The sequence below is a fragment of the Chiloscyllium plagiosum genome, chromosome 31 (genome assembly GCF_004010195.1).
Source record: "Chiloscyllium plagiosum isolate BGI_BamShark_2017 chromosome 31, ASM401019v2, whole genome shotgun sequence".
NCBI lineage: Eukaryota > Metazoa > Chordata > Chondrichthyes > Orectolobiformes > Hemiscylliidae > Chiloscyllium > Chiloscyllium plagiosum.
In genome coordinates, this window is record NC_057740.1 from 40,660,109 (window position 1) to 40,671,633 (window position 11,525).

Consider the following 11,525-nt stretch of genomic DNA (forward strand, 5'->3'; position numbering starts at 1 on the left):
CGGTCATCAGCGTAGACCCCAACCACCCTACCCCCCGCCCTGCCCGGTTGTCAGCGTAGAGCCTACCCACCCTAACCCCACCCTCCCCAGTTGTCAGCGTAGACCCCACCATTTCCCAGCTGCTTTCCATTCAGAAGAACAATCACCTGAGACACTGCCAGAGTTGTTGAGTTTCTTCAGCATCCTCTGTTTGTGTTTCCGGATTCCAGCTCCCACAATTATTTTTTATTCAGAGCACTTAACAAGTAGTTTCCTTCCAATTCGCTGATGGGACGGGGCTGCTGCTGGGTGGTCCCTACCTCACATTGCTTGTGTGTTGGATGGTAGGTTAGAACCATCCTCAACATTGTTCCTTAGTTCTTTACAGGCTGCTGTGGAACACTGTGTTCTCTGGATAACGGGGCTTCATAGAATCATAGAATCCCTGTTGGAGCCAGGCCCTTCGGCCCAACAAGCCCACACCAACCTGCCGAAGAGTAACCCCCCAGACCCATTCCCCTTCCCTAATACTCTATATTTTACCCCTGACTAATGCACCTAACTTTGAGGAGAAAGTGAGGTCTGCAGATGCTGGAGATCAGAGCTGAAAATGTGTTGCTAGAAAAGCGCAGCAGGTCAGGCAGCATCCAGGGAACAGGAGAATCGACGTTTCGGGCATAAGCCCTTCCTGAAGAAGGGCTTATGCCCAAAACGTCGATTCCCCTGTTCCCTGGATGCTGCCTGACCTGCTGCGCTTTTCCAGCAACACATTTTCAGCTAATGCACCTAACTTGCATATCCCTGAACACTACGGGCAATTTAGCATGGCCAATTCACGTAATCTACACACCTTTAGACAGTGGGAGGAAACCGGAGGACCCAGAGGAAACCCACGCAGACACGGGGAGAATGTGCAAACTCCACACAGACAGTCGGCCAAGGCTGGAATTGAACCTGGGTCCGGGCGCTGTGAGGCAGCAGTGCTAACCACTGAGCCACCGTGCCACCTCTTGTACAGTTTTAAAATTTATTCGTTTGGGGGATGTGGGCATCTCTGGCTGGGATGGTCCCTAGTTGCCCCTTGAGAAGGTGGAGGTGAGCTGTCTTCCTGAACCACTGCAGTCCATGGTTCAACATCCAAAATGCCCTTAGGGAGGAAATTCAGGATTTTGACCTAGCGACACTGAGGGAATAGCGATGTATTCCCAAGTCAGGATGGTGAGGGGCTCGGAGGGGAACATGCAGGAGGTGGTGTTCGCATGTGACTGCTGCCCTTGACCTTCTGGATGGAAGTGCTCATGGGTTTGGAAGGTGCTGTCTGAGGATCTTTGGTGATTTCCTGCAGTGCTTTGTGTAGATAGTAAACATTGCTGCTACTGAGCACCGGTGATGGAGGGAGTGGATGTTTGTGGATGTGGTGCTGATGAAGTGGGGGCTGCTTTGTCCCAGATACTGTCAAGTTGCTTGAGTGTTGTTGGATCTGTCAGCCAAAGCAGTTATTAATAGAGGGATTTGCAACATTTCAAACAAGACTTTTGTTCTCGACTTGACCTGGACACTGCCCACCTGGGTCCTCAGCTCCTGAAACGATCTGTCTCTCAATCACCCAATCAAATCACCCTCCTGGATGCCGGCATCAAATTGAAACACTTCCCCCCTGTTTCTCTCTCTCTCTCTCTCTCTCTCCACAGTAGCCAGACATGCTCAAAGTGATGCTGCAGTTTCTGTCTGTAATCCCCAGCCAATGATCTTGTGTGACCACTTCAACATAGCTGTGAGCACTATGTGGGTTCCAGGAAGTGGATGTCGACCTAGTAAGTTTCTGATGACGTTGGGGAAGTGAAACTGTAGTATGTGTTTGTATAAAGGCAGAGTAAGTCTCCAAACAGAACCCTCAGTGCATTGTCCCTTGCTGCTGTCTGAACACTGACAAATAAATTCCTACATCCAGGCAGACAGGATAATGCCGAGATCTTTAAAATCCTTAATCATAATGCACCCTTTTGGGGCCATTATTCTGTTCTCCCTGTTCCTCACACTCTGGTTTGTATTAATGCCCCTAAACCCACAGCGAGAGGTCTCCCAGCTCAAGCAACAGAACACACAACTTCGGGAAAGTCACAAGAAGCTGGAGGTGAAAATGACGGCTCTGTACGATGATCTGAAGAAGACTCAGGAGGAGAAGGAGAAGGAGGTGGTGAGTGATAGAGCCAGTTGTTTGAGGGGGAGCAGGCAGCGTAGATATACCCAGGAGAGGCTGGGGCTTCTTTAACTCACGGCCAATGGAAGATACTTCTCTGCCTCCCTCTCATTAAGGGACAATCATCAGACAGCAGCAATCTGACAGAAAAATGCACTGTCTTAGGGTCAGTACTGAGGGAGTGCTGCACTGTCGGAGGGTCAGTACTGGGGGAGCGCTGCACTGTCGGAGGGTCAGTGCTGAGGGAGTGCTGCACTGTCAAGAGGGTCAGGGCTGAGAGGGGGCCGCACTGTCGGAGGGTCAGTCTTGAGGGAGTGCTGCACTGTCGGAGGGTCGGTACTGAGGGAGTGCCGCATTATCGGAGGGTCAGTGATGAGAGGGGGCCACACTGTCGAAGGGTCAGTCCTGAGGGAGTGCTGCACTGTCGGAGGGTCAGGGCTGAGGTAGCTGTCCGGCTCCACGATGGAGCCATTTCTCTGCTCTGGTGTCTTCGAGTCGGGCCCAGGGTCTACACAGTCCAGTTCTCCACCTGACAGCGGGGCTGTCACAGGACCGCTGCTCCCAGTTACCTGGAGCTGTGGGCCGGTGGCTACCTCTTGGTTCTCACTGGGTGGGGGGAGGCCTTTACCCATCCCCTCAGAGGGATCGTCTTTTCCTGCTTGGGCGGTGCTGCCCTCCTTTTTCCCCGCGGCGCTCTGTCTCTTCCTCTGGCGACGACCCTCCTTGCGCCCAAGATCCACCAATAGCAGGTCAGCACAACCAAATGACCCTCCAACGTCCAATCACGATCCAGTGATGATCTCCACTCGCTCTGATGACTTGCAACTCGACACCTGTCCTGATAAGAACAGACACTTGATCTTAGCCAAAAGGCCGAGAAGCCTGACTACACCAATTGGAAGACAATAAAGGATCTGATTGATGCTCCCCGACTCTGGCTCCTATAACTTCTGACATCCCTCATATTAAAGTAACTCTGGTTTATTGTCTTAGATTAGATTCCCTACAGTGTGGAAACAGGCCCTTCAGCCCAACCAGCCCTCTGAAGAGCAATTCACCCAGACCCATTTCCCTAACACTATGGGCAATTTAGCATGGCCAATTCACCTGACTGGCACATTTTTTGGATTGTGGGAGGAAACCCACGCAGACACGGGGAGAATGTGCAAACTCCACACAGACAGTTGTCTCTCTCTCTCTCTCTCTCTCCACAGTAGCCAGACATGCTCAAAGTGGTGCTGCAGTTTCTGTCTGTAATCCCCAGCCAATGATCTTGTGTGACCACTTCAACATAGCTGTGAGCACTATGTGGGTTCCAGGAAGTGGATGTCGACATCGCAAGTTTCTGATGACGTTGGGAAAGTGAAACTGTAGTATGTGTTTGTATAAAGGCAGAGTAAGTCTCCAAACAGAACCCTCAGTGCATTGTCCCTTGCTGCTGTCTGAACACTGACAAATAAATTCCTACATCCAGGCAGACAGGATAATGCCGAGATCTTTAAAATCCTTAATCATAATGCGCCTTTTTGGGGCCATTATTCTGTTCTCCCTGATCCTCACACTCTGGTTTGTATTAATGTCCCTAAACCCACAGCGAGAGGTCTCCCAGCTCAAGCAACAAAACACACAACTTCGGGAAAGTCACAAGAAGCTGGAGGTGAAAATGACGGCTCTGTACGATGATCTGAAGAAGACTCAGGAGGAGAAGGAGAAGGAGGTGGTGAGTGATAGAGCCAGTTGTTTGAGGGGGAGTGGGCAGCGTAGATATACCCAGGAGAGGCTGGGGCTTCTTTAACTCACGGCAAATGGAAACTACTTCTCTGCCTCCCTCTCATTAAGGGACAATCATCAGACAGCAGCAATCTGACAGAATAACACTGGGCTTCACACCATGCCTCAGTGGTTAGTACTGCTGCCTCACAGCATCAGGGATACTGGCTCAGTTCCATCCTTGGGTGACTGTCTGTGTGGAGTTTGCACATTGTCCCCGTGTCTGCATGGGTTTCCTCCCACAATCCAATGATGTGCAGGTTAGGTTGCATAGGCCATAGGAAATTGCGGGGAGAAAATGAGGACTGCAGATGCTGGAGATCAGAGTCAAAAATGAGGACTGCAGATGCTGGAGATCAGAGTCAAAAGTTGTGGTGCTGGAAAAGCACAGCCAATCTGGCAGCATCCGAGGAGCAGGAGAGTCGACGTTTCAAGCATAAGCTCTTCGTCAAGGCTCACTTTCCTGATGAAGAGCTTATGCCCGAAGCGTCGACTCTCCTGCTGCACAGATGCTGTCTGACCAGATGTGCTTTTCCAGCGCCACACTTTTTGACTCATGCTAAATTGTCCCATATTGTCCACAGATGTGTAGGTTAGATGCATCAATCATTGGAAATGCAGGGTTACAGGGATAGGGCTGGGTGGGTGAGTCTGGGTGGGATGCTTTTCGGAGGGTCAGTATGAGTGAGCGCCGCACTGTCGGATGGTCAGTGCTGAGGGAGTGCCGCACTGTCAGCAAACATTGGAATTGTGGAATCACACAGTAACGAGATTTGGATCAGGGTGACAGCAGTAGCAGCTGTGCTGAGGCAGGGATGGATGATTGTGATGTTAATGATGTGGCACAAGCTGATCATGATGATGGCCTTGGCTGTGGTGATCTCACCAGGAGCTTGGACAAACAAATACATCTCATGCCCCTTTGGCTGGGTATGGCTCTGACACCAGTCTCGCCATTGTAAGGGCTGAACATGGACCAGTTTGAAATGGGTTTGAGCTCTAGTACAGCTCTGATCTACTTGACTGTCACTATGGAGTGAATGTCCTCCTTCTGTCCCTGAATTGTTTGTTCCGTACTCTCCATTAACAGGAAGCTAACAGAATGGAAATGGTTCTGCTCTGGGATCCCAGTGACTGTGTTTAATGTTCTTTTGATTTGAATTCAAATGCCATGAAAGCAGCTAAGAAGAATTAACACTGAATTCGTCATAAATCTGCATCTCAGCCTGGCCTGGAGGTGACTCAAATCCCATAGCAACATGGCTGAATCCAAAATGGCCAATCGCTCAGTATCGAACATTACCCAAGATCTCAACAGGCTCCATGTGACTGCAGTGCATTAACAATTCAGCTGAGAATGGCCCAGGCAGTGATATCCCAGGCACCCAAAATTGGAATGTTGAAAAAAATTGCTGTAAATTTTTTTGTTGACTTTTGATTCTCTTGGAAACTAAGTAAAGACGATAAGATATAGGAGAGAATTAGGCTATTCAGTCCAATAAGTCTGCTCCCCCATTCAATCATGGCTGAGCTGTTTCTCAACTTCTTTCTCCTGCCTTCTCCCCAAACTCCTTGATCTCTTTACTCATCACAAACCTAACTTTTTTTATTTATTGTCATGTGTACCTAAGAACAGTGAAAAACATTGTTTATGAGCAGTATAGACAAATCATAATAAGCAAGGACATACAGGTGTTTGGGCGAAAAAGACATAGACAGAGTGAGGCACACAGGTTATACTGCACAGGGCGTGCACGTGGCAAGATAAACATTAACAAGATCAGCATTACTTCAGGATAGAGAGCCCCTTCATCAGTCTAATAACGGTCAGGAAGAAGCTGTTCCTGAACCTGCTGGTGCATGTGTTCAGACTTCTGTATCTTGTACCTGATGGAAGAGTTGTGGGAGATCATTACCGAGGTGGGAGGGTCTTTGATGATGTTGGCAGCCTTTCTGCGGCACCAAGACACATAAATGGAGTCCATGGATGGAAGGGTTGGCTTCTGTGATGGTCTGGTCTGTGCACGCCACCTTCTATAATTTCTTATGATCCTGGGCAGAGCAGTTACTGTGCCAAGCCATTATGTGCCCGGACAGTCTGCTTCTTATGGTGCATCTGTAAAAATTGGTGACGGTCCTTATGGTGAGGCACCTGAGGAAGAAGAGGCATTGTTGTGCCTTCTTGACCGTCACACATACGTGGGAAGTGCAGGACAGATTGTCGGTTACTGTCATTCTGGGGGAGTTGATGTTCTCCACCCCCTCAACCTCGGCTCCGTTGATCTAATTGGGGGCATGTTCTCTTCATTTCTTTCTGAAGTCAGTGATCAGTTCTTTAGTTTTGCTGATGTTTAGAGAGAGGTTGTTCTCGTTGCACCTTCTACCTCCTATCTGACTCACTGTTGTTTGATATTCGTCCCACCACGATGGTGTCATCAGCCAACCTGTAGATGGCGCTCATCCAGAATTTGGCTACACACTCGTGGGTGTAAGGGGAGTACAGGTAGGGGGCTGAGGACACACCTTTGGGGGTGTGGTCCAGTTTTGCGTGTTATTGTGGGGGAGGTCCTGTTGTCTGTCTTCACTGATTGCGGTCAGTGGGTCAGGAAGCTGAGGATCCAGTTGCAGAGGGTGGAGCCGACACCGAGGTCTTGGAGGTTTGGGATCAGTTTGGAGGGGATAATGGTGGAGCTGTAGTCAATGAGCAGGAATCTGACGTAGGTGTCCTTGTGCAGATATTCCGGGGTTGAGTGCAGGGCTAGGGAAATAGCATCCGCAGTGGACCTGCTCCATCAGTAGACAAGTTACAGGGGATCCGAGGCAGGCTGAGGAACTGGAGTTGATGTGGATCATAACCAGCCTCTGTCTCTGTCTCAAATACTGTCAGTGGCTTGGCTTCCACAGCTCTCTGCAGCAAGGAGTTCCACAGATTCCTCACCCTCTGGCTGAGGAAACGCCTCCTCTTCTCAGTTCGATAGGGTTGTCCCTTCACCCTGAGGCTGTGCCCTCAGGTCCTAGTCTCTCCCACTGATGGAAACATCTTCTTCCCAGCCACTCTATCCAGGCCCCTCAGTATTTCGTAAGTATCAATCTGATTCCCCTGTGAATTGGTTTGATTGTTGGGCTGTGCTCTTGGCTTCCAGATGCAGCAGTGATCCCTCTCTGAGGGTGAGTCTGTGCAGCCCAGGCTCCCTTGTCCTAATCCTAATGGAGGTGAAAACTCAGAGGAGCTCATGACCAACACAGTCTGGAGACACCTTCCTCTGGAAACTGGACTTGAACCCCAATCCTAAAGGGACAGACCATCAGCAGAGGCAATTTGCTGATGACCTTTGACCCTGTTCTTTAATGGATGTATTTCTGACCTGGAAAGTGCTCAGAATCTCTGTGACTGCAGGAAGTCCAGTGTCAGCTGAGCTTTCTTAAAGGGGACTGACATGTACTTTCACAATATCTCATCTTTGATGTCCAACTATTTTGTCTTTCTAAACAGACATCATTGCTAAAACAGATCACCAGTCAGAAGGAAACTATTGCAGGACACAGGAATCAAATTGGTGACCTCAGCAAGCGAAACTCCAATCTGCAAGGTCAGCACAACAACAAACTGCATTTCTGTGTTGCCTTGAATGTAATGAAACTGCTCATGAGCATGATGAGGTAAAATCTAATAAAGACCGACTTGAGGAATACTTTTGAGAATGAGATGAGTTCTAAAAAGCATGAGGGGGAGAGAGAGCAGGAGAGACTTAGGGAGGGAGTTGCCGAATGGGGAAGGAATGGTCTAACAATGAAAACAAGACGCTCAGGACTTGGATGATGGAAGTAAATGTCACAGAAGTAGATGAGACAGTAAGTGATGAGGATGACACAAGGAGTCTGAAGAGGGATATTGATGGTTTAAGTGAATGGGCATAAACCTAGCAAATGGATATATGTGAGGTTGTGCAGTTTGGCAGGAAGAATAGAGGAGCTGAATATTGTTTAAATGGAGAAAGACTGCTGAAAGCTGAGGCCAGAGGGATTTGGACTTCCTTGTGCATGAATCTCTAAAAGCTCACATACAAGTTCAGCGTGTATTAGAGAAAAAACATTGAATGTTGACCTTTATTTCAAAGGGAATGGATATAAAAATGGGAGGTCTTGTTAAAACTATACTAACTAAATCACAGCTGGAACACTGTGAACAATGTGGTAAGATACACTACTGTTGGAAGCAGTCCAGAGAAAGCTCTGAGGACATTACAGAGACATTGGTCGGGATCTTTCAGGAATGACTGGAGTCAGGGAGGGTTCCAGAGGACTGGAAAATGGCCAATGCAATAGCCCTGTTTAACAAAGGAGAGAGGCATAAAACTGCAAACTATAGGCCATGAGCCTGACCTCAGTCACTGGTAAGATTATAGAGTCTATTATTAAGGATGAGATTGCAGAGTACTTGGAAGTGCATGGTAAAATAGGGCCGAGTCAGCAGAGTTTCATCAAGGGGATGTTAAACAGACCAGGGAATCCCTTGAAGGCTCAACCTATAAGCCTCTGTTGGTCCATCCCAGAAATCGTGGTCTGGAATAAAAAAACCTCTTACAGACCATTTAGTTAAATTTTACTCATCCCTTTTATTTACCGATAGCATCACTGTTACAACATAACACTGATACCATAAGCTAAACTGACTAGGTTCTGTAACCCAGGAGAGTAGGGGATCGCTGTTCTTTAAGAACTCTTGCAGGCTCCTCTGTCCTCCTGTCACAAACAGGCTTCCTTTATACAAAACATTCACAAAATTAAACAGATAATAGTGAAAGACAATAATTCGTAAGGAAGAGAAGTTAATTGACAGGTCTGTGTGCGCTTCACTGATCACTCCTACAGGTCTTGAGCTATCCAGCAGGTTGTCAAAACAAATCCAGCCGAGTTAGGTGTCTGCTGGCGAGATAAGTTCCTATCACAGAGAAGTACCAGTCTAAATGTTATAAGGTAACCTTGCACAGCTCACAGGTCAGATACAATTGTTTGACAAAACAGCTTCTTAGCAAGGAGGGCAAACATTTGACCATGAAATGGCTTCCTGACACATTGTGCAAGAATCTTTTCAACATTAGGTTGAGAGTAATTTTTAAGCTCGGAGCAGACTCCTGCTTTTTATCTTAAGCACTGAATCATTCTGTACCTGAGGCTGAGATGTTACCATAAGGTTGCATTTAAACTGATTCATTAGCCTCGAATTAAACATGCTTTCTTTTCAGGATTGTGATTCAAATTCAAATAAGACATAAGATCTGACTAGTTAGAATTGACAGTGGGGCAGTCATGGTCTGTAAGAACAGCAAGTAAGTTAAAGCTTCATCAATATTACCTTTTACAGAGTTTGCATTTCAGAACCAGTAATGGCTACTCAAAATCATCATAAAGTCTCAAAATGCAATTAAATTCAATCCATAGCAAGTAAGCACAAGAGTTAATTTTCTACTGACTTCAGCAGTCCCAGCACTAAAATGGTCTCTCTCTCGTTCTCTCTCTCTCTAGTGTCCTTTTGAACTCTCAAGTCAGGGATTTGTAAGAGAAAAGATGTTTTTCCTTCTGTGTCTGCCTCACTTGCAAGGGGTAATAAGAATCCATTGTAATTGATAGGGCCTGACAATTAATTACAAGGTTTTTGATAATACCGAGTTTTGATAATACCGAGTTTTGATTTGGAGTCAGAATCAAACGCTGTCATCCAGTTCACAAGGGAGCAGCCATGAACGTTATCACTCGGTGTCCTGCTTACACAGAGTCATAGAGTCATAGAGATGTACAGCATGGAAACAGACCCTTCAGTCCAACCCATCCATGCCGACCAGATATCCCAACCCAATCTAGTCCCAACTGCCAGCACCCGGCCCATATCCCTCCAAATCCTTCCTATTCATATACTCATCTGGATGCCTTTTAAATGCTGTAATTGTACCAGCCTCCACCACTTCCTCTGGCAGCTCATTCCACACACATACCACCCTCTGCGTGAAAACGTTGCCCCTTTGATCTCTTTTATACCTTTCCCCTCTTACCCTAAACCTATGCCCTCTAGTTCTGGACTCCCCCACTCAGCAAAAAGACCTTGTTTATTTACTCTATCCATGCCCCTCATCATTTTGTAAACCTCTATAAGGTCACCTCTCAGCCTCCGACGCTCCAGGGAAAACAGCCCCAGCCTGTTCATCCTCTCCCTGTAGCTCAAACCCTCCAACCCTGGCAACATCCTTGTACATCTTTTCTGAACTCTTTTAAGGCACTGATGTTAAGGCAAATGTTCTTAATTGCCTTACAGCATCCTGTTATCACTTGGTGAGAACAGATGTTTTTACCTTCTTTTTCAGGGCCAGATCCTCCCTGCCTGGCTATTTTCTAGAGTGTAGCAAATGTGTTCTATAATTCAACATTGCATTTTAGTCCAAATGTTTAAGGACAAGTTTTAAGGCTATAGACTTTCTCAAGGAGGTCATGCCTGACAAAAATGTTAGAATTCTTTGAGGAAGTAACAAGCAGGTTAGATAAAGGAGAGCCCAGTAGACCTGATCCAGAGGACCTCTGTCAAGGTGGCACACAGGAGGCTGCTGAATAAGGTAAGAGTCCATGGTGTTAGAGGCAAGGTACTGACATGTATTGAGGATCAGCTGACTGGCAGATGGCAGTATGGGGACAGAGGGGTTTTTTTCAGGATTTAAGCCAGTGACTAGTGGAGTTCCATGTTGGAACCACAACTATTCACGTTATACATTTACAATCTGAATGAAGGAGCTGAGCACACTGTTGCTAAGTTTGCAGATGACACAAAGCTAGGTGGAGGGACAGGCCGTGTTGGAGAGGCGATGAGGCTACAGAAAGATTTGAACGGGCTGGGAGAGTGGGCAAAGGAGTTGGCAGTTGGAATATAATGTTGGAATGTCTGGGATTATACACTGTGGCCAAAAGAATAGATGTCTAAGACTATTTTCTAAATGGAGAAAGACTTCAGAAATCTGAAGCACAAAGGGGCTTAAGAGGGCTGGTTTAGAATTCACTTCAGGTTGACATATAAATTCAGTTGATGGTTAGGAAGGCAAATGCAAGGTGAGCATTCATTTCAAGAGGATTAGAACATAAGAGCAGGATGTACAGCTGAGGCTGTATAAAATTCTGGTCTCTCTAACACACACACACACTGACACACACACTCATACACACACTTACACACACACTCATACATACATACACGCACACTCATACACACACACTTACACATACACACACACATACATAGTGACACACACACATACACACAGAAAACACACACTCATACACACACTTACACACACACTCATACATACATACACGCACACTCATACACACACACACACATACACACACACATACATAGTGACACACACACATACACACAGAAAACACACACTCATACACACACTTACACACACACTCATACATACATACACGCACACTCATACACACACACACACATACACACACACATACATAGTGACACACACACATACACACAGAAAACACACACTCATACACACACTTACACACACACACA

At 46.9% G+C, this 11,525-nt stretch overlaps 1 protein-coding gene across 2 annotated transcripts in view; it reads left to right on the forward strand.

Moving 5' to 3' along the window:
- The first annotated feature begins 1,498 nt into the window (after positions 1 to 1,498).
- LOC122565469 (DNA ligase 1-like) overlaps positions 1,499 to 11,525 on the forward strand; it is a 55,592-nt gene continuing 45,565 nt past the window's right edge. Inside the window, exons 1-3 of one of the 2 annotated variants that reach the window (XM_043721476.1) lie at positions 1,499 to 2,176; positions 3,774 to 3,899; positions 7,443 to 7,539. In XM_043721476.1, the coding sequence (XP_043577411.1) occupies positions 1,943 to 2,176; positions 3,774 to 3,899; positions 7,443 to 7,539 (457 nt within the window). In that variant the 5' untranslated portion in view covers positions 1,499 to 1,942. The remainder of the gene's footprint in view (positions 2,177 to 3,773; positions 3,900 to 7,442; positions 7,540 to 11,525) is intronic. The other variant, XM_043721475.1, reaches the window with a different exon arrangement.